The sequence below is a fragment of the Adelges cooleyi genome, unplaced genomic scaffold, assembly GCF_023614345.1.
Source record: "Adelges cooleyi isolate 19-005CV unplaced genomic scaffold, UGA_ACOO_1.1 ACOO_flye_CR_arks_rails_tigmint_CR_PRNA_8, whole genome shotgun sequence".
Taxonomy (NCBI): domain Eukaryota; kingdom Metazoa; phylum Arthropoda; class Insecta; order Hemiptera; family Adelgidae; genus Adelges; species Adelges cooleyi.
Genome location: NW_026096513.1, coordinates 4,899,150 through 4,923,445, shown reverse-complemented (window position 1 = coordinate 4,923,445; position 24,296 = coordinate 4,899,150). Strand labels below are relative to the sequence as shown.

Genomic DNA, 24,296 nt, shown 5'->3' with positions numbered 1-24,296 from the left:
ATAATATATCTTATAAAGCTTATAAGCTCCTACCTGTATTCTTTAACTACAGAATACATATGTAAGATGTGGTAAAACTAATTTATAATTGACAGCCGAAATTCTGAAATAGTCAACTAATTTAGGTAAAAAGTAAAAATAATGTTTTATTCATATAGTAATATAAATAATTTGTAGGAAATTTTAATAAAACTATTATTATTATATACCAAATAATATTAAATTACAACATATACTTATAAGTTAGGCATAAACTATAATATTGTGTAATTTATTATGAATTTTACATCATATCATTTTACGAGTATAGTGTACATGATTTTAATTAGAGAATTGGTAAAGATCTAACTACAATTTGCAATACAGATAAAAATCTAACAAAAGGCAATGTTTTTGGTATTAAAATACGACATTTCTCTTGGTGGATTCTTGTTAAAATCGATGTTGGTACTATATGTACTATTGCAGATTTTTAAGGTTATGTAACATTTATTTCTTATCACGCGTTATCATCTTTTGGAAGAGCTGGCCCCAACTCTAATTTATATGTGTTGATACTTTTTGGTTTTTGGTATACATCAAAATATATTCCACTATTGATAAAAATAATATTCTAGTCTCTATGATCGCTAATCGCAATTTGTTAACATTTAGTAAAGTGTGTCTTCTCGGCAAAAAGTTCACATTGGTAGTTTTTTCCCCAATGGTGGTAATTATCAATATTTAAAATCGTTATTTTGCTTTTCATTCGGGGATATTTTATTGCGCCTTATCGTCCCATTTCAAAACAATTTACATACAATTAAAATTGTGTTTTATTCTTCTGGAGAACATATTTTAATATAAAGGCTACGCTTTGTGTCATGGACCAAAAATAATGTTCACTTATTTACATATTTTTTTTTTTGCTAATTTCTCTATTTTTAACTTTAACCGTCGCGCTTTGCAGACACCACCACCGCACCTCACTTCGCAAAAACACACCACACTTGCCGCAGTCGCACCGTACCGTCGCCGCCCGGATTAAAAATACACCGTTGACCTAGAAACCGGCAGATATTATCACCAAACAGCACAAACAAATATTGCCGCGATCAGTCGGACGAAAACTGATCGTTAGTTAATTCAATTGATATTCAAGAAATTTAAATTTAAAAATACAGCCCTTCCTTACCGAGGAAGGGTATTTCACACCAGCGAACAACCTCGAACAGGTCCAATTTGAACTAAGCTTCGCCATTTTTACCGCCAAGATAGTCGTCTTGGATACCCAGTCCCATGCTGCTGTCTTAGATACATGTTCAACCGACCTCATGGAGGACACTGGGTATAACCAAATAACCCCATCCTGGCTATTAGGGAGAGTTTTGGCTATTTTATTTTTTTCACATCTCCTAACATAACAGGTAGGTTGATAAGATAACATTTTTGTTATATTTATACACCAAACAGGGTGTCCCCACCTCAGGATATCCTTACATCCTTTCCACCCACCCCAAAAAACATGTTAGTTGTGTGAATAAGTTTGGTTACCATACACGATATAGAAGGATTTTCTAATCCCTTGAGTAAATGTAATGTATAGTATGTATAGCGTATGGACATTTTTTGTTCATTTAAACAAATAATATTATTATAATAACATTCATCGTTCGCTATAATGTTTTTGTTTTTGTGCGATCGATGGTAAATAAAAATTGTTCTGCATATTTCACATAAGTAAATATTCAGTATTTTTCTGGCTTACAGCTGTACATTTGGGTCAAATAACAAATCTTTAAGTATTTAATATGTAAATGAAATAAAACAAAAAACAACTACCGACCAAAAGTTTCCATCTCTATACTTATGTCGGTTTTTATCGATCACAACCATATATAAAAGACACCCCGAATTGAATCAAACACAACTGTTCATCCGACTTTGGTATCCAAGACTTACTTCTGGTTTGAAAAAAAAAGCATTATGCATATCAAAAGTGCTGTTATCCTTTGTGCGCTGTACTTCGTAACCGTGACACAGGTTAGCATAAAACATAATAATAATTATAATTGCAATAAGAAAATATATATATATTAATTGTATGTGTTATAATATCATTGTACTTGTGATACTTTCTAGAGTATCGGACTCTCTAAAGGTCAACTCGAACATATAGTTAAGCTATTCTGTGAGTACAAAAAAAGTAATAACTTGATTCCCATGGAAGGTGTCACGGCACTGATGGAAAAAATGAGAGTGGAAAATAATTCAGATTTTAAATTAAACGAAGGTAATAAACTATCTTTTTAACTGGATTTAAACTTTTCGAGTGTAATCAAATCTTTACCAAACCCTCCGAAAAATGTTCTGTAAAATATAATATCCGTCTTTACAGTGCTTAGCATATTTTTAATTTAACGCACTCGTCTTGGCCAACTCGATTGAAAATTGTTTAGAATTTGTTTTCTATTTTTTTTTTCTTAACTATAGATAAGACTAACGATCAAAACGCACAAGATTTTATGGTATTTTTGGCCACTAACGAAAAGGGAACTGACAGCTGGACGGTAATAACAAAAAAAAAATATTAAACAATTTCAAATTAATCTGATTTTCTTATTTCCATACATGTTTTTTTACACAGGACCAAAGTGTAACATCTTTCGAAGTGTTAATTTTAGTTAGTCTGTTCGATAAACGCGACCGAATGGGCACTCCAGATGGTCTACTTAACTACGAAGAAGTAATGGAAGTCGTCGACGCTTTAATTCTAACAAGTGAAATCAGAAAGTTTTTAGGAGGCGAATTTCATGAAGGTATTATTGAGTTAAAGAAGCGGATTATTATGGTGCCAAGGTTGATAATTTAAATTATTTTTTATAGGTTATGAATATAACGCTGTAGAAGTCGTGGACGGCTATTTGACTGAAAAAACAGATGTAAGAATTTATAGTTTCGTTAAAGGCTTGACAAAAATACACATATTACTATGCTTTTTTTTCCTGATGTCACTTTTAAAAATGTCCAAGGGAAATATTATAACTTTGTACATTTAAGCGCATTAAATCACTTAAATAAAAACCCAAACTTCCTTCGTACACTAAATATTTATATGGTTATATACTTGTACTTAGGGCAAAGGCTTAGACTATAACCAGATTAAGCAGCTGAACATCATTAAAGATTTTAAAAAAGATGGCGTACACATTGATGATGTTGAAATAACAACCTTTTACAAAAAATTATCTCTAGTGAAAGATGAGTACAAAAGCCTTTTGGATTTAAAGACCACTCGTAAGAATATATTTTTGATATTATCTAGTTTTTTATAATTAACATTATATGCAGATTTCGCAAAAAAACTTTTTATCTATTCAAAGCAATAAATAAAATATTATCTTTCACTTATTCGAATTTTATTATTTACATATTTATGAAAAAATTAATCAACTTGTAGGTAAGGAATTATGTAAAACCAATATTATTCCTAATATGCAGTTTATTGATGTTTTAAATTAATCCAGATAAAGTAACATCAATAAATAATAGATAAACAAATTATGTTATATTTATAGAGTTTTAAAACAAATTTTTGCTCATTAAATTGTATATATTATTTATGTAATAAATTGTAATTTAATTAATATTTCTTCACAAAACCAAAAATGTATTCAATAATTTATTTTAGGAACGGCTCCTTTGGCGTTGCAAGAGTTGATGGTTAATTCATCAGAATACTACTACATACAGGTTAACAAAATATGCCTAATATTAATAATTCAATTACGATTGGCTTTTATATACTTTTGTGATGCAAATTTTTGTAAACTTTCCTAATTTTTATCTTAAAATATAGTGTAGAGATTTGTAATAAAACATCAATGAGGACAGTTTTTTCACAGTAGTATATGAAAATATACTATTCAAAATCATTAAAATTTTTTTTTCATTTATATAGTTTTGCATGAAACAAAATTAAAATGTCGAAGAATCAGAAACTGACTTCGTCAATTTTTTATAATAAATTTAAAAAAATAATAAAAGTTAGACCTACTATACAATTTTTAAAGATAATATGCTCTTCTATTTTTTATGAAAATTCGGTTAACTCAATAAAATCTCAGCCCATTGAGTATATTTTATTCGCGCAAACCATGTAATAAAACTATAAATGACAAGTGGGTTGCGTCCTCTTATGCACTACATAATCGAAGAAATATTTTATTGATTTCTCAGGATGAAGTCTACTCAGAAGAAGACACCTCCGAAATCGATAACGAACTTGGAGGAATTGCAGATCATCATTGTCATAATAAGGACTGTCACACCCTTGAACAACACCGTCTTACTGGTAATATAGCAAACTATAGCATTTAAAAAATCAGCTTAACAATTATTTTAAGTAACTACGTTAGTGAAGACAAGCATATAAAAATAATTAGGCTGTTTTACGCGTTTAATTAATTTACTGTAGAAGTAAGTAAAATAAATATCGAAAACCACCATGATAATAACTACATAAAACAATCGATATTGAAACGAAAAATTTTTATTGCTAAAAAAATAATCAACTCTAGTAATTTGTTTATAATTTTTTGTTTTTTATCAAGATAATTTATCTTTTTTAAATTAAAAATAAACAAAGTATATTTTATTTATAGATGATTTAAATGTTATCGTTCATTATAGAATATACTGTAATATCAATGTTATAATTATTGTAATTTAATTAAAATGTACTCTATTTATAACAATTTTTTATATTTCTTAGAAGAAAGTGCAGATCATCAATGTCAGAACAAGGACTGTCACACCCTTGAACAACACCGTCTTACTGGTAATATAGCAAACTATAGCATTTACAAAATCAGCTTAACAATTATTTTAAGTAACTACGTTAGTGAAGACAAGCATATAAAAATAATTAGGCTGTTTTACGCGTTTAATTAGTTTACAGTAGAAGTAAGTAAAATAAATATCGAAAACCCACCATGATAATAACTACATAAAACAATCGATATTGAAACGAAAAGTTTTTATTGCTAAAAAAATAATCAACTCTAGTAATTTGTTTATAATTTTTTGTATTTTTTAGCAGAGCACAACCAAGGGGCCGACAAAACAGTAATATTTATAATTTTTTTTCTATAGACAATACGATATTTATTACAGTATAGATTTTATTAAAATATATATTCTGGGCATCTCAGAAATGAGATGGTCTAAATCAGGAGTTTTTTAGACAGGGGAATATAGATCAATTTACTCAGGAACACAAGAAAGGAATGTTGGGTACAAAAGGTGTAGGAATAGTTCTTCAAAAAAAATGTGTCACAAGGTAAATGTATATGTGTAATAGAGCAATAGAATAGTTCTAGTCAAATTAGACACTAAACCAATAGATACTGTGATAATCCAAGTTTATATGATCACCGCTGAAGAAGAAGAGAACGAAGTAGAATATATAAAGAATTAAATTATTTATTAATGACCGTCAAAAGAGAGGAAAACCTTATAATCCTTAAAGACTTTAATGCCACTGTGGGGAAGGGAAGGTAAAGAATATTGTCGGCAAGTATGGACTTGGAATTAGGAATCCAAGTTGATATATCTTATTAGAGTTCCGTGTACGAAAAAATCTAGTAATAACAAACACACACTTCCAACATCACAAAAGAAGACTATATACATGGCAAGCTCCCGGTGTTATAAGAGGAGCACAAATAGATTATATACTTGTAAGAGGATGATATAAAAATCAAACTAAAGACATTAAAAGTTATCCAGGAGCAGATTAAAGAAGCAAGTATTAAAGAAGTTAATTTTGCATGCGTCAAAAATCCTTACTCGTATTGTGTTAAAAAGAACGGAACTAGTAATAGAGGGACTGCTAACTGAGGACCAATTTGGCTTTAGAAGAGAAAAAGGCACTAGGGAAGCTATTTTGGCACTAAAACAAGTTAAGAGAGAAAAGGATCTACAGAATATATTAGAAACAATGAACTCAGCAACAAAAAATGAAACAATATGAATATAAACAAAGTAAAAACTAAAGTTTTTGTTTGTAGCCGTAACGAAGTAACCCAAACTCAAATAACCCTAGATGGCGACACACTAGGGCAAGTGAATGAATACAAATATTTGAGAAGTAAGATAACCGACGACTTAATAAAGCAAGCAGAATAAGCCAGGCTAAATATGCATTTCAGGGGAAGAATAATACGTTTATATCTAGAAATATCGACATAAAAGTGAGGAAAACCCTACTAAGGACATATATTTGGAGCATAGCACTGTATAGAAGCGAGACATGGAAAATAGGTAAAACAGAAGAAAAAAGACTCCTAGCATTCGAGACATGATGTAGCAAGAGGCTACTTAGATAAGCTGGACAGAACACATAACAAATTAAGAAGTAGATCGAAGAGCCGGAGATCTAAGAATATTTCTGAAGACCTTAAAAACAAGAAGAGCCAAGTTAATTGGACACATACCGCGCCATAACAGTCTACTTAGTAAAATGATAGAGGTGCCATTGAGGTGAATAATAGTAAAGGGCGACCGCCACTGGACTACATGAGTCAAATAGTAAGAGATATGGGCTGCAGATCGTATTGTGTTCTAAAAAGAAAAGCGTCAAGAGTGGAAAATTACTGCCAACCAGCCTTTGGGCTGTTAACAAAAAAAGAAATTACGATAGGCCTTTGTATGCTTTTGAAAAGACGCACCTACCCATTTTTTTAAAGTAGTAATGTATAGAAAATTGTTCGTACAATTTAAATTTTGAACTTAAACTTATACTTAAAAGTACAGCAACGAAAACCATTTATATTGATTATAGTTTTTTTTGTTATCAGGCTATCACAGTAATTTCTATAGGAAAACAAAATATTTTCTACATTAATATAGTGTTGCGTGAATGAAAATTTTATATGTATTCGATATTTTATTTGACTTAATTTTAATAAATTATTTTAAAAAAATGCTTTTATATTTTTCTATGAAAATTCTGTGAACTTAATACTATTACATCCCATAGAATATATTAAAATATTTTGAACGCTTAAATATATATATTTTTATTCGTGCAAACCATGTTATCACATTACAAATAACAGGTGGATAACGTCTGTTTGTGCACTACATAATCTAAAAAAGTAATATATGATTTATTTTGTTGATATCACAGGCTGATCTCATATATACTACCTCTTCAGTAAGAGAATTTATACAGGAATTCACTCTGCTCGACGCTGACAAAAACGGTGCACTCGGTGACCATGAACTTATAGACCTTGTTAAAAGGCTTTCCCTGAACCAAGACATTGACGCTATTACTAAAAGATTCGATACCGATGGTAATATTGTAAATTATAGTTAAAACGAAATTAGCTTGATTATTTTAAATAACTATTACGGTGAGGACGAGCATAGAGTATGATTTAGGCAGTTTTAAGTGTGTAGATATTTTTACAGTGTGTAGATATTTTTACAGTGTGTATTAGTAAAATAAATCTCTAGATACCGCCTTGATAGTATCTACATAAAACGAACGATATTAAATCGATAATGTTTGTTTTGGTAAATAAATATGTTAGGCAAGAGAACATAAGAAAAAAATAATTTGTATTTTGTTAAAAAAAAAAAAAATAGATCTTCATCAAGGTTCGTTTAATTATCCAATCTCGTATCCAAAACCTACATAAAAAAACCAGTACAGTGGGGTCGGGGCATAGTGGGGACGGAGCATAGTTGGGTCGGGGCATAGTGGTGACGGGGAGGTCACAGGTTTACAGGAATTTTTAAATCTGAAAGTGATAAAATCACTTTCAAAAAAACGCTTCGATGCAAATCGGTAGTTAGTATTTTCAAGCCAGTACAGTCCAAACCAAGCACAGTATAAACCAGCATACTTAGAAAGTTTTAAATGAAGGTTCTGTACTTACAAATGAGCATCAAAGCGTTAATTTGAAAGTGATTTTATCCGAGAGGACTAGTACAGTAGAGTATTGGCATAATGTAATCAAAGCAATGAGGAAACGGAGAGGTCACAGGTCTACAAGAATTATTATAAATAAAAGTAATAAAATTGAATAAAATCGCTTTCAAATAAACGCTTTGATGCTCATTTGTAAATACAGAACCTTCATTTAAAACTTTCTAACTTTGCTAGTTTATACTGTGCTTGGTTTGGACTGTACTGGCTTGAAAATACTAACTACCGATTTGCATCGAAGCGTTTTTTCGAAAGTGATTTTATCACTTTCAGATTTAAAAATTCCTGTAAACTTGTGACCTCCCCGTCACCACTATGCCCCGACCCCACTGTACTGGTTTTTATTTCTTTTGCAAAAACGTAGTGGACCAAATAACACAAATACAATGTCTTGTTATATTTTGTTGGAATGGTCGACGATTCATGTTTCAATCGTATGTAGTCCATAGTTTAAATTATAATCGCTTATTCTCAATAAAATTAATATTTATGTATTATATACTTCCATTAGAGCAATCTCACACAAACTATTTATACTTCCTAGATTATATTATTTCAAAGCTATATTATACTTCTATTTTACTAGATTGACAATGTACAAAATCAAATGCAACTACAAAAACCTTTTCATAGATCCTTAAAATGTAAAGGGTGGGATAGTGAAACGGGTTTTCCCATTTAAATACATTAAAAAATCGCCGTGTTGCTGCCTCATCCTGTACATTAATTTCTTGTTATTTTCTAAAGAAAAATCGATTTTCTTACATTTAAATTAAAATAAATCGTATACTGGTACTGTGATGGAGAAAACAATAAATTTTACCTACATATATTACTTATTAGTTAAATATTACTAACGTGTATAGCCACTAGCGGTCGGCTGTTGCCTGTTATTTAACAATAACCTTTTATGGAGATTTTAAAAATTGTGTTTTTTTAAAATTAGCATAGGAGCAGTATCATGATGTTAAATGTTCACGAGATTCGATCTAGTCATAAAATAAAGTATTATCATTTATGACTTAATTATTATTAAAATTTATCTTAATTTGTACATAGTAATAAAATAAAGAAATATTTTATACAAAATTAGAGCTACAAGTTGATAAACTAAAAAATTAAAAATAGCACGAAGCAGATTATCTAATATTAGACAATTTAAACAATCAAACGTTAATCTCTTTAAATGAATAACAGTATAACAATATGCAAAACATTAGTTTTCCTTTAAAAAAATTGTGTAATAAAAAATACATTTTGAGGCGGTATACTGCATAAAAACCAACATTTAATCTGAATCCAAAATACAACAGTCCTCTTCATAATTTGCAGGTAGTTGGACCTTATATACTCATAGTTGACCTTCGGTAAGGTTATATAACGTAGGCTATAAAATAACGAGATAACGACAGTGGTTTTGTCGTATCAGAATCATTAAGTGTCTTAATAAGTACACGGATAGGTTTTTTTCCCAAAAAATCGAGTGTCTACTATAATCAGTTACACGATTTAGTCGTCTGTGATATCATGTAATAAACACAATATCATGATACCGATCATTGGGCCCTAACCTTATCTAACACGGATAGACGTTACCAACTGATACCTTTTAGTGTCTGTTCGTTTCTCCCATCTGGTACATCGGGTTTTTAGTTTAAAAAAAATATTTTTAAAAAAATTGAATTTGTGTTAACTTAAAGTCAAAAGTGGTACTTGAGCACAAAACTTAATAGTATCATTCTGCATAGATATACATAAAAAAATTTTAATGATTTGATCAATTTTTTTTAAAGATTTTAGGTGTTTTTGTTAAAATATACAAAATCTGCGAAAACACAGTTTCCCGGCAATTAAAAAAAAACTGTAGTGCCGAATTTTTTTCTCGTTTAATATGTTATGGATACATATGAGTTCCAACTACTGGCAAATTTTCAACCCAAAAATTTTAAAATTACGGCTAAAAACCCCGAAAAACAAAAAAACTTGTACCCCCCCTAGGGGGGTGGGAAATGGGTATAGTTTAAATTTGACACAACTGACGTGTGCGGGCATACCAAATAATTATTTCTTATACGTTTCAACTCAATCCGACTCTTTTTCTCAAAATTATTGCCAGTAAAAGTTCTAACTTAAAAACTCGTACGGTTTTTTTTTTGTTTTTTCAACTTTCGTCTGTGAAGACTTAAACTTTTTCAACTTTTACCCCCCCAAAGTACAAACTAGACAAAATTTGTGATTTATAAAGTTGCTATTCGAAGGAATTGGTCTAGTATTAAAAAAGTTACATTGTATACAGCTAAAAAAAAAGCCCACATCAGAGTAAAACCAATACCTTCTCGCTTTGCATCGAAGCTAAAAAAGGGAAGAGTATCCATTAGTTTAAGATATGCGACTGGTAATGAGATAAATTCTTGGGTTTTTTTTTACATCGTTAGGTTGTATATTTTAAGAATACAGTAATTACATTTTTGCTATTTGGATATTTTCATGATTTCCACGAGACAGGAAAGGTGTGATTTTACTATTATAAAAAGTATCATCTAAATAAGACTGCTGATGTTTCCACAATAATTATTGTGATATTACAATAGTTTAAAGTAGATTTAGAGATAAAATTAAATAAACTTGTTAACTAGAAGTAATGTACTTTTTAGCCAGCCGTCAATTGGACGTAGTAGAGTTCTTCATGGTGGCAGTAGAAATAAATCTAATAATAATCGATCCGGATACGTTTGATTATAGCAAGTATCATGAAGAGAATAATGCGAAAATTAATAACTATGTGAATTATAAGAAATATATAGCTGAGCTCCAATAAATGTTTAATGGTTCTTTTTCAAAGTGGTTTATTTTTATATGCATGTATTGATAATATAAGATTTTTAAGTTTGTTTTTGTCAATCCATAAAACGATTAAATAAATAATGTAATACCATAAAAATTACGTTTTTATTTCGAAATCATTATAATTACCTATCCTAGGTCTTGAAAGCCGTCTAGTCACTGAACAGCACAAGAAACAAGTATTCATAATATAGGTTAAAAACAGTCTAACAACATTTTAGAAGTGTTAACACTATAGATAATGGAGTCCATATTTATTTTACATTTATGGGGTGAAGGAAAACATTTACAAATTGTAGAAAAATATTCAAACTATCTGAGAAAATTATTAGAATCAATTTTTTTATATTAGTTTTCACCAAAAAAATTGTACAGCTCGGCAATTATAAATATTATATTACAATTGACATTCTTAATAAAACAGAAAGAAAAAATACAATTATTTTATCTGAATAAAAACTGTGTAACAGCTATTAATAATAATAAAAGGAAAATAATAGAAGCAGTACATATGTCGTTTACGTGGGTTGAGTGATAACTTTGCTACAGGTTTTTGTCGCTTTTGGCGAATATGTATGGAAATTATATTTTCGTTCTTTAAACAATTTTAAGCGGTCATTATGGTCTTCTGATTTTCCCACTCTGACAATCAAGTGAGTACTCGTAGACTTGAATGAAAACTTACTCAGTCCAACCGAGGCCAAATCTTTGAAAAATGTGTAACATTATATTTTATCAATAATGCCGGCGGACGCTGTGTTAATAATTTGTTTGGTAATGTCGTCGACGCTGTTTCGAACATAATCGTGTCAGGGGGTGTACCTTCTTTCGAAAGCACTCAGTTATACTTATTTCGAGACGAAAATACTTATTTCTCGTCTGTTTTGACAGGTTAACATAATATTGACCGATGCAACCGGACTGTAGAATCAAATTATGTCAAAACATCAAAGTACAGCCAATGTGTACAATAACCTTCCAAATTTATTTTTTTTCATTTTGTTTAATTATAGAATGGAAGATAGAATGAAGTAAGATCATTTTTTTTTTTTTTTGTAAGATTAATTTCAACAACTCGAAATCGAAAAAGTATTTGATCATATTATATATAGAATGTGAAGATTTAGATTTTTTATTTCTTATCAAATCCCAATGGACAGTTGCTGCAATATCTAAAATTTTATATTTGTATTTTGTTTAGTGGAAAAAAACGGGAAACTATTGAAATTATGCATATGAATTTTTGTTTTCTACACCAGAATGTTATACCTAATTCTTTTTTTTGCACGCGGGTATGTACAACTAACAGGTAACTGTGTGGACAAATACCTATACAGAACATGAGATCAAAACGTGTTTTTTCCGTGTTAATTCAATAGGGAATAATAAATTATACAATTTACAACGTGATTTTAAGACGTTCCCGCATAATAAAATAAATGAATATGTTTTAATTTAAAAGTAATATCTTATAATATGTACAGACTGTACAGATATTTTTTTTGTTCCATCGATACACGCTTAAGTCGAATTACGGTTGAATAGCACTTGTGGTTTGCGTTTATTTGATTAAGCCAAGGTTAAACGACAAAATCTGTCAACACCAACTGTAAAAAAAATATATAGTAGGTTGTAAGCCGGTGTACTTAAGTAAAAAAATACGTTACCTATAGCAAAACGCTGCAAGTAAATAATATTTTTATGAGAATCATGATATGCTACATTTCAATCTTCAATCTTATTTCTATTAAAAATCCTAATCCCGTTTTCCTGAACAATGGAATGCATAATATTAACCATTTAATAATTTATTGAACTCATTTTATTCAAATACAATAATATAAATTATTAATGAACTGGAAAAAACCGCTGCCAAATTATACTGATCTAATACAATATGCCCTTGGGTTATAAAAGATAAAATACTTTTTTAATTATTATTCTTATTCATACGTTCAAAGTAAATAGCTAACCCACGCTTGCTAAATTTTTTTTTTTCAATGAAATCCCACACTTTGTGTGTTTAAACCCTATTTATTTTAATTCATTTATTATCTTAGCTTTTTAAATTAAGAACAATTTTCTAAAAATTAAGCTAAATTTAATTTAATTTTAATTTAACTTAAATTTACTTTTATATTGCAAAATGTGTAAATTTGTTGAGAGTTTTTCTACGATTTCTAAGATGAAAGGATGACTTATAATTTTTGTGCCTTGCAAAGTACCTTACAGGTACGATTTCTGTACTAAAAAATTGGTCAACAGACAAAAAAAAAATGATAAATAAATAATATAAACACATCATGATAAAAACAATATATTCTCAGATAAGCTGATCATTTAGATTTAATAGAATATCGATACTAGAAGAAATGAAAAAAAAATTCAGATTATTTTGACAAATTTTTAGCGATCAAAAAATCATTGATTTCTATCACTAAATGTTCACACTGTTAGCCATCCCCTCCGGGCTCGCAGTTAAGAACCAACAATTTTTTTACCGCAGTCTGAACCTGAATATCTTACATAAGCGGACAGTCTTGAACAAGTCCAATTTGAACTAAACTTTGCCATTTTTACCGCCAAAATAGTCGACTTGGATAGATACATGTAGAACCGACTACCTGCTGGAAGACACCCATGTATAACCAAAAATACTCCATCCTGGCTACTAGGCATAGTTTTGGATATTTTATTTTTTCAAATATGGCAACATAACAGGTGGGTTAATATTACATTTTTCTTATATTTATTAATCGAACTTCACGCTCATATACACATGCGAGAGAACTTAAAGATAATACATCGAACAAGATTGTGTCTAAATTAGCTGCTCAATATAAAAACACACAGTTGAATCAGAAGTTTACATAAAAATCGGAGGTGTACTCTAATTAAGTACACCGTTGTAACAGCGCGTTCGATGATATGATTGTATTAATTATTCATTCATACGAATTCCCCAAGGCAAAAGCATATAAAATAAATACACTCAATTAAAAAAATTATATAACTTAACGACTTTATAACTTAAAGTGTCTCAGCCCCCAAAAAACCTAGAAATCATCAAAAAAACTGAAAAATACATCATTTTTAACAAAATTATCTATTTTCTAAAAATTTGGGGGAGGCCCGAGACCTCCATTAGGTAGGGAGCCATGGCCCCACTTACACAATTTGAAATTTAGCAACCCTATCCTAGAAAATGCCAGTTGTGTGGATAAGTTTGGTGACTATACGCATTATTAAATAATTTTATTATCCTTTGAATAAATGTAATCGTATAGTAGGTATAGTGTATAAAACATTTTTTTTTATTATTTAAAAGAATAATATTGTTTTATAAAGCTTCTAAAAACATTTATCGTTCGCTATATTGTTATTGTTTTTTGGACGATGTAAAACAAATTTATTGTACTTCACTTAAGTAAATATGCAGTATTTTTCTGGCTTACACTGTGTTTAATACTATACATTTGGGCCAAAAAACAATTTTAAAGGTTTATAATATGTAAATAAAATGAATCAAAAAACAACTGCTAATCTATATTTTTATACTTATGTTGTTTTTAACAATCGCGTTATACAACGTCTTGAATCGAATTTCACTGATCATCCGACTTCGGTATCGAAGACTTAATTCTGGTTTAACAAAGTGTTTGAAAAAAAGCCACTATGCATTTTATAAGTGCTGTTATCCTTTGTGCGTTGTACTTCGTAACAGTGACACAGGTTAGCATAAAACATTATAATAATTATATTTGTAATAAAAAGAAAATGTTAATTGTACGTAATATTAATTCATTGTACATATTATAATACTTTATAGAGTATCGGACTCCTTAAAGTTCAAATTAAACATATTGTTGCGGTATTCAGTGGTTACAAAGATTGTAAAAACGAAATTCCCATGAAAGAAGTTTTGGACATGACAAAAATGATGGGCGTAAAAAATATGACTTTTGAATTTAAAAAAGGTAATAAATTATCTTTTAAAACTCAGTTTAAACATTTTGGTTGTCATAAAATATTAAATCAGCCACCCAAAATATTGTCTGTTCAAATAATACCGTTCTTTCAAGAATTTATCAATTTTTTAGTTTAAAGCACTTGTCTTGACTAGCTTAATTAAAATCTGTTTAGAATTTTTTCTATTTTATTTTGCACTAACAGATATGAACAACAATCAAAATCTACAAGATCTTTTGGTATTTCTGGCCAATAGCGAAAAAAAAACTGACAGATGGACGGTAATGACGAAAAAAAATATTAAACTATTTCAAACTTGTCTGATTTTCTTACTTCCATGCACGGTTTTTTACATAGTTCCGAATGTTAACATCTTTCGAAGTACAACTATTAGTTAGCCTGTTCGAGGCACGCGACCGAATGGGCAATAACGATGGTCTACTTGAGTACAGCGAAGTATTACAAGTCATTGATGCTTTAGTGCTAGAAAGTAAAGTCAGAATGCTTTTAAAAGCAGAATTTCAAGAAGGTATTATTGAGTTAACGATGCGGTTTATTATGTTGCCAAGGTTGATAATTTAAATTAATTTTTATAGGTGATGAAACAATTAACGCAGTGGAGTTCTTAAATGGGTATTTGGCTGCAAAAAGAAGTGTAAGAATTTATGGTTTCGTTAAAGGCTTGACAAATTATTATTATTTTGTCTGACACGGCATTTGAACATGTGTCAGAAAAAAACATTTTTTCAATTTTAGCGCATTAAAAAAACCACACCAATTGGTATATTTATATGATTTTAATACTTGTAATTAGGGCAAAGGGTTAGACAAGAAACAGATTGATGAGCTGATCAAAATTAAAGATCACAAAAAAGTTGGCGAACGACTTGATCCCGTTGAAATAAAACAATTTTTCATTAATTTATCTCTAGTTAAAGATGAGTACAAAAGCCATTTGGATTTTAAGACCACTCGTAAGAAAACATTTTTGATATTATCTAGTTTTTTTTTTTAATAACATTATATGCAAAGTTTGCAAAATAATTTCATCAAATTGTATTATTTTATTAATTAAGAAAACATCAATAACATTTTTTTAAATTATTTAATACCATTATTATTTCTAACATGCAGTTTATTGATGTTTAAATTAATCTAGATAATGTATCATCTATTATTAATAAATAAACAGATTTTGTTATATTTATAGAGTTTCAAATGATGTTTTGTTCATTAATTTTTATTTATTAATTATGTAATTAATTATAATTTTTTTAATATTTATTAATTTTTTTTTAAATGTTTCCTGACTGATTTTATGAACATATTTTAATAAAATAAAAAATGTACACAATATTTTGTTTTAGGAACGGTTCAATTAGTGTTACAAGAGCTAGTGGTTAATTCATCAGAATACTACTACAGACACATTAATGAAGTGACTAATATTAATAATTTCAATACGATTAACTTTTATATGCTTTTATGAGGACGCAGCCGCCTATTTATTATAAGAGTAAAGTATAGGACATTTATTGTAAAATCTTATTTTTATATTAAACTACACATAGTGTATTCTCATCAATACTGCAATGTCAACGGTTTATTGCTTACAGTTTTTTTGTTGTCAGACTATTACAGTAATTTCTATAAAAAAAACATTAAATTATTTTTTTATTAATACAGATTTGGTTGAATGAGAAATAAAAGTGTCGACAAATTCGACTAATTTTTAATAATGTCTTAAAAAAATACTAAAAAAACTTTATTTTTAAAAAGTATTTAAATTTTCCAAAAAAATGCCATACATAATATGCTCTTATAATTTCTTTTGAATTTCGGAGAACTTAATAATATCAAAGCCCATAAAGTATATTTATTCAAACATACTTAATACAAACAACAAGTGGATTGCGTCCTCCTGTGCACTACATAATCCAGAAAGGTACTATATGAATTACTTTGTTACTTTTTTAGGCTGGAAACGTATCTCCTACCCCTTCACTTGAAGACATTTTTGAGAATGGCCCCGACATCGGTGTACTAGGTAAAAAAGAACTTTTAAACAAAACATATTTTGTTATTTAATTTTTTAAGTACAAATGAATTAACACTAATATTGTTTGTTTTGAATTTTATGCAACTACTATTATTCTTTCCATAGATTTTTCTATTTTTTTTTTTTTTAAGATAGATATGTTTTTGGGCTTGGGGTCATTCTGAAATTCGTGTTACGATTTCGTGTAATCGATATCCCCAACAAAAAACTAACAGTGAAAAAAGGCCAAGTCCCCCCCCCCCCCAAATTGTCAGCTTATCAAAGTAGTGATATCTACATTTTGGCCAAGTCTGCTATTTTTTTAGTTCATAACCACACTTCACTCCTACTTTCATGAGCAACACTGCTCTTTTATTTGTACTGCTTAACACTTGGTCAGTTTTGAGAATGAAAATATATGTATATGAATATATATATATATATATAATGTACATATGTAAATAAAACTACACATTGTAGTGAAGCTAGAATTTATACAAGTAGCCACTATGCATGATGGTTGTTTAATCGACCGCCCGGATATCTATAGACGGGTTGGGTCGGATTATAGCGTGGTTCAATTTTCAAAGGATTCTTAAGATAAAGGGGGATAAAGTGGACTGTATGGTATGGATAAAAGATGGTACTAAACAATAAATAGATATGTAGAAATTAAATGCAATAAAAGTGTATGTATTAACAAATGATAATATTAATGTAAAGCTATTAAATAATGGGGACAGGGGGGAGAATACTTATAATCTAATGCCATCCGGCGCAACAATATAGAACAACAAATATATTATAATAGATGGTACTTATCGACCATTGATTATTTGCACGGGTTGACGTTGATTCGATGATGACAACATACATGAATCTTCCGACACACACACCACCGGTCGGCTGGGCGAGCTAATTATGCACCAAGGTGCATACGAATCGCATGGGCGATTTTATTTTAATGCGTACGGAGGTACGAGCGAATCGCTAGGGCGATTTCAACAAAACACGACTATGTGTAGTCCGGGCGAATCGCTAGGGCGATTAACTATAATGCGTACAAGGGCACGCGCGAATCGTTAGGACGATTAACAACACAAATGATTTTTGCTAATTAGCGACCATGAGGCGAAGGCTAATATGGCGGCGATGGAAATCGGCGCTCGCGTCGGGAACCAAAACGTTCGATGCGCACACCGGACAGAAGAACGAGCGAGAGTGTATCGAAAAGCGTTATATTAACTCTATCCCGTAAACCGGTGGTGGCGGCACAGACAGGGTAGCCAATTCACCACATACGTGTGTGTGTGTAAGCGGATCCAACATACTCCCAGCGTTGAAAGTTGAAGGCTTTCAAAATCCCACGTTCTTCACGTGATCAATAGGTGATATTAAATTAGCTTTTGACTTAAAATTATTACTTAAAATTATTACAATACTTTTTTTTAATGTACCAGGAAAGTTTTAGGAAAGGATTAAGAAGAGGGCAACTTGACGAGTTTTACTACTGGCCGTTTAATAACTCCATTTTGCGTTTTTACAGTTACGGTACGGACGATCGAATCGGAACCGGGATGGACCTCAATTACGCGCCCGAGATGCCAATCGGTAGGCGAACGGTTTGGAGCTTCAACGATTACGAGGTCGTTAATTGATAAGTTTGGCGTTGTACTGTACCATTTGAGACGGCCTTGTAATGTACTCAAGTACTCCTTTGTCCAGCGTACCCAAAACGATTGATGTAGCTGTTTTAAGAGCTCCCAGCGGTGAAGACGGTTGGTTTTGACATTTGTAAAATCCTTCTCCGGTAAGGCCATTATTGGTTGGCCGACTAAAAAATGACCCGGTGTTAGGGCACATAGATCATGCGGATCGGACGATAAGGACGATAATGGTCTCGAGTTAAGAATGCCTTCGATGCGTGTAACGAGAGTATGCAATTCTTCAAACGTCAAAACTTGTTGACCAATAACATGTTTTAAGTGATGTTTTGTACTTTTTATAGCGCTTTCCCATAAGCCACCCATATGCGGCGCGGCAGGTGGGTTAAAATGCCATTGACACGGTACCCGAGTCATAACAGCCGATTGCGTATTAATGTCATTAAAAAGTTCTTTTAATTGACGCGCTGCTCCGATATAATTACTGCCACAATCTGAATATATGTTACTGGGTATACCCCGGCGGGCGACGAAGCGGTCTAACGCGGCTAGAAAAGCATCCGTTGATAAGTCAGACACGATTTCTAAGTGGATGGCTTTCACGGCCATACAAATAAATAAAGCCAAATAACATTTTTGTGTACGGGCATTGCGACGGCGACTTTCTTTGATTATAAAGGGACCTCCATAATCCATGCCGACGTTCATGAACACTCGGGTGGATTGAACGCGCGCTAGGGGCAGGTTGCCCATCAACGGATTAGGGTGTTTGGCCTTATGACGTATACATGGGACACACGTATAAATAAAATGTCTTACCGCATCGCGACCGGAAAGTATCCAAAACTTACGTCGCATCATTGATAAAACTAATTTTGGACCGGCATGTAAATATCCCTGATGGTAATGCTTGATTATTAGTTCAGATAAGTGTGACGTTTTAGGTAGTAGAACGGGATGTTTTGCGTCTGCGTCAAGCGATGCGTAGCGAAGGCGGCCACCAACTCGTATAAGTCCGTCCGAATCAATGAATGGTGATAATTGGGCCAAAGATGCAGGTGTAACAACAAATCGACTTATTAATTGCCTTTTGAGATCATTAAAATATCTTTGTTGAGTCAACCGTACAGCTTGGTTTAAAATATAATGAAGTTCGGAAAATGACAGAGGGCCGGTCGGTGTAGGCTTAAAGCGGAAACGATATACATAGGCGAGCGTCCTTTGCATACGGGTTAGCGAAGAAAAACGGTGTATAATTTGATCGGCGGCGGTTTCATTGTCAGCGTTAATAAGTATTACGGCCCTTTGTTGATAATCTGGTAATTGTTCCGGCTTTAATAGGTCACACTTATGTCGCGGCCATTGTTCAGCAGGTAATCGTAAAAACGTCGGACCCTCTCGGTGAATGTCACACAAGACCATTTCATGGGGTAATAAACCACGCGATGCCGGGTCCGCCGGGTTATCGGTTGTATTGATATAAGACCATTTACAATCCGGTAATAATTGTTGTATTTTTGCGATTCTGTTCGTTACAAATACTTTAAATGATTTTTGGCTGACCGTTAACCACGACAACACTACCGTAGAGTCGGTCCACGCATAAATATTTGAAATATCAATGTCTAGACAGGTTTTTACGCGATTTAATGTAGTAGCGAGTAATAGAGCAGCACAGAGTTCGAGGCGCGGCACTGTAGTTTGACATTTAGTGGTTTTGATTGGTGCTACTTTGGTCTTACAGGTGACGAAATTCACCGTGGCATGACCGGAACTGTCTACCACCCGCAAATATACAACGGCCGCGTAGCCACGTAGCGAGGCATCGGAAAATCCTACTAATTCAATTTTCGAATACACGCGCATGTCGATATGTCGAGGCAACATTATTTTATCGATTGACGGCAACTCTTTTACAAATTGACCCCATAACTTATCTAAGTCCTCTGGTAAATTACTGTCCCATTCAAGACTCGCTTGCCATAACCTTTGCATAAAGGCCTTTGCCCATAAGAGTATAGGTCCAAGCGTGCCTATAGGGTCGAAAAGTCTGGCGATTGTAGAGAGTACCTTGCGTTTTGTGAAAGGACGATCAGATTTAATATTAGTATGATAGGCAAACATATCCGAAGTAGGGTCCCAATGCATACCTAACACTTTTACGGCCGAATCATTTTTTGGGTCTAAAAACAACAGCGTTGAGTGATCAGCACAGTCTACTTGTCGAAGTGCTTGAGGCGAATTACTCGTCCACTTTTTGAGAGAGCAGCCACACGTCTTTAAAAGTCCTATCAAGTCGCTTTGAATTATTAACAATTCCTCAACGGTGTCAGCGCCGGCTACAATATCGTCGACGTAAGTGGATTTGGTCAATACACCCTTAGCAGCAGGAAAATCGGACCCATTTTGAGCATCCAACTCGTTTAAGCATTTAATGGCGAGGTATGGAGCGGACGTAACTCCGTACGTAACTGTACATAGCTCATATTCGACAATCTCGGACTCAACTGAGTCCCGCCATAAAATATACTGATACCGGCGGTCTGAGTCACGCACTAGTACCTGGCGATACATTTTTGTGATATCGGCGGTCAACATATAGCGCTTAAGCCTACACTTTTGGAGAATGTCAAAAATATCGTTTTGGAGTTTAGGACCCGCTAATAATACGTCGTTCAGTGAAAACCCGGTTGATGTGGCGGCACTCGCATCAAACACCACACGTAATTTATCAATATTTTCTCCATCGCGTTTCACTACGGCGTGATGCGGTATGTAATAATAACCAGACTGAGTAGCCGGTCTCATATGACCAAGGGCGGCGTACTCGGCCATAAAAGCACGATATTCGGCGTACAACGCAGGGTCTTTAATCAAACGCATTTCTAAATTATAAAATCGCTTTAGAGCTACCGCGCGTGAATTACCGAGGCCGTGATACGGCGGCACTGTGTCAAATGGCTGGTTGACACTATTAGGAAGACAAACGGAATCGCGAAATGGAAGTGCTACACAAAACCGACCATCATTTGCTCGCGTAGTTGTTTTTGAAAACCACTCTTCACATCGTTGTTCTTCCGTTATCGACTCAATTGGTGTTGCGGCTTCCTCTATAGCCCAAAAGGAGCGCATAAGGTCATCTAATTTTACTGATGCCACTGATAAAGAATGAACAGGTGAGGTACTTTGTTCTTGCAATGAACCGCATACTATCCAGCCAAAATGTGTGTTTATCGCGGACGGCAAACCGTTGTGGTGTATGATGCCGCCACGAGGCCGCATTACGTGTGGGAATAAGTCACCGCCTATTAACATGTCTATCGGCGCGGGTGTATCGAATGTGGGATCAGCTAACAATAGATGTTTATAGCACTCGCGGACGGCGGACGGCAACGGTGATGTAGGCATGGTCGTTGTTATTTGCTGTAGTATTATGACATCGTTGCAACAAAAGGACGGTTCCAATTGTTGTCGCGGTAAAAGATAACAACTCGTTTCTCCATTTACTTCAGTGACAGGGTTTTTTCCAAGGCCCCTAATACTACGTAAGCATTTGCGTCTGGTGAGACCAAGCCGAGATGCACAACGAGTGGTTATTGCCGACACCTGCGAGCCACTATCTAACAAAATACGAATTGCCTGATAATTACCCCGACTATCACGTGCACGAATAACTGCGGTACCTAATACGACGGTATGATTTGCTTGCGATAAACCACAAAATTCTTGAACTTTAGGTTCTGAGGTATCTGGAGTTTCAGTACTTGATGGGTTAGAATGAAGTAGAGTATGATGGCGTTTTTGACATTTTGAGCATGATAATTTAGATTTGCAATCAGCGGCGCGATGCATGCTACTCAAACACGAAAAACAAAGACTTTCTTTGACAGCGGCCTCGCGTCGTTTTTCTATTGCGTATGATCGAAAAACACTACACCGATATACCGGATGGGAGTCTGAGCAAAATGGGCATTTTTTAAAAACTTTCGGTGATCCGGTGGTCCCGGTTAATACAGCTCTCGGTGGTGTATATTTTTTGTTAGAATTATTTTTATTAACGCTATTGTAGCCCTTAATGTTCTCTAAAATACGACAACGCTGGCGAACAAAGATAATTAAATCGTCTATGTTTGGGATATTAGATTGCGTCACCGTGGCTTCGAATAAACGGCGTGTTTCTGGGTCTAATACCTTAGCGGCCATATAAAATAATAAAAAACCCGATAAATCCTCCACACCGAGATTTTTTATGGCTGTTACATTATCATTAAACACATCAATAAAACCATTCAATGCGGATAATGACTCTGTAGCAATAGGTTTGAACGAAAATATTCTATCTAAATGTACCGATGCTAAGAGCCGTTGATTTTCATAACGCGTTATGAGAGCGCCCCACGCGTCGTCATAATTGGCGGCCGAGAGTGGGAAGGACTTTATTGTGTTTAACGCTGGACCCGATAAACATGATAATAATAGATGAAATCTGTCGATTTTATTAACATTTCTTGCGGAAACAAAAGACTCAAACCGTTCATAGAATGATCGCCATTTTTCGGGACTACCATCAAATTTAGGCAAATCAAAATTCGGTAAATATGTACTGTATTGCGGTTGAGGCGTTATAGGTGTCGATATGTTACTCGCGGAAGTGACTGGCGTTAAAACTGAATTGATTTTAAAAATAAGCGTCTCCATTACGTCAGTAACTGGAGAATCAATACATTCGAATTCTTCGATCAAATCTCGGTCAACCGAAGCTTCAATTACAGCATCTTGGTGTAATCGAAATTGCATAGCAAGGGAATCTAATTGTCGAGAACGAATTTCTAATTCAGGCGTTAGTGATGGGTCACTTTTCGCCCTTTCCGCGATCGCGTATATTTCTTTTATCGATTTTAACGCACGATCGCGTGATAACCGAGCGATAACAAGCGCCTTGTTGTTACCCGTGGTTTTTGCACCTTTTTTCGACATGATTACGTTTTAAGAAAATCCGGCCCGAAGGACCAAAATGTTTAATCGACCGCCCGGATATCTATAGACGGGTTGGGTCGGATTATAGCGTGGTTCAATTTTCAAAGGATTCTTAAGATAAAGGGGGATAAAGTGGACTGTATGGTATGGATAAAAGATGGTACTAAACAATAAATAGATATGTAGAAATTAAATGCAATAAAAGTGTATGTATTAACAAATGATAATATTAATGTAAAGCTATTAAATAATGGGGACAGGGGGGAGAATACTTATAATCTAATGCCATCCGGCGCAACAATATAGAACAACAAATATATTATAATAGATGGTACTTATCGACCATTGATTATTTGCACGGGTTGACGTTGATTCGATGATGACAACATACATGAATCTTCCGACACACACACCACCGGTCGGCTGGGCGAGCTAATTATGCACCAAGGTGCATACGAATCGCATGGGCGATTTTATTATAATGCGTACGGAGGTACGAGCGAATCGCTAGGGCGATTTCAACAAAACACGACTATGTGTAGTCCGGGCGAATCGCTAGGGCGATTAACTATAATGCGTACAAGGGCACGCGCGAATCGTTAGGACGATTAACAACACAAATGATTTTTGCTAATTAGCGACCATGAGGCGAAGGCTAATATGGCGGCGATGGAAATCGGCGCTCGCGTCGGGAACCAAAACGTTCGATGCGCACACCGGACAGAAGAACGAGCGAGAGTGTATCGAAAAGCGTTATATTAACTCTATCCCGTAAACCGGTGGTGGCGGCACAGACAGGGTAGCCAATTCACCACATACGTGTGTG

General features: G+C 33.1%; 2 protein-coding genes across 18 annotated transcripts in view; both read left to right on the top strand.

Moving 5' to 3' along the window:
• Positions 1-1,751: 1,751 nt before the first annotated feature.
• The window catches only part of LOC126845947 (uncharacterized), a 27,893-nt gene continuing 5,348 nt past the window's right edge, over positions 1,752-24,296 (top strand). For 7 of the 17 annotated variants that reach the window (XM_050585019.1, XM_050585015.1, XM_050585013.1 and 4 more), the window contains exons 1-9: positions 1,752-2,022; positions 2,122-2,272; positions 2,473-2,549; positions 2,627-2,798; positions 2,866-2,921; positions 3,117-3,276; positions 3,671-3,732; positions 4,219-4,333; positions 4,754-4,819. In XM_050585019.1, coding sequence (XP_050440976.1) covers positions 1,966-2,022; positions 2,122-2,272; positions 2,473-2,549; positions 2,627-2,798; positions 2,866-2,921; positions 3,117-3,276; positions 3,671-3,732; positions 4,219-4,333; positions 4,754-4,819 — 916 coding nt within the window. In that variant the 5' untranslated portion in view covers positions 1,752-1,965. Of the gene's footprint in view, positions 2,023-2,121; positions 2,273-2,472; positions 2,550-2,626; positions 2,799-2,865; positions 2,922-3,116; positions 3,277-3,670; positions 3,733-4,218; positions 4,334-4,753; positions 4,820-5,077; positions 5,107-7,171; positions 7,341-10,632; positions 10,825-24,296 lie in introns of those variants that run through there. The other 10 variants (XM_050585025.1, XM_050585021.1, XM_050585017.1 and 7 more) reach the window with 8 other exon arrangements.
• LOC126845949 (uncharacterized) lies at positions 14,415-16,784 on the top strand. Its single transcript, XM_050585028.1, has 8 exons — positions 14,415-14,554; positions 14,652-14,799; positions 14,996-15,072; positions 15,149-15,320; positions 15,388-15,446; positions 15,606-15,765; positions 16,159-16,307; positions 16,769-16,784. The coding sequence occupies exons 1-7, from the start codon at positions 14,498-14,500 to the stop codon at positions 16,278-16,280; spliced, it is 795 nt and encodes a 264-aa protein (XP_050440985.1). The 5' UTR covers positions 14,415-14,497; the 3' UTR covers positions 16,281-16,307; positions 16,769-16,784.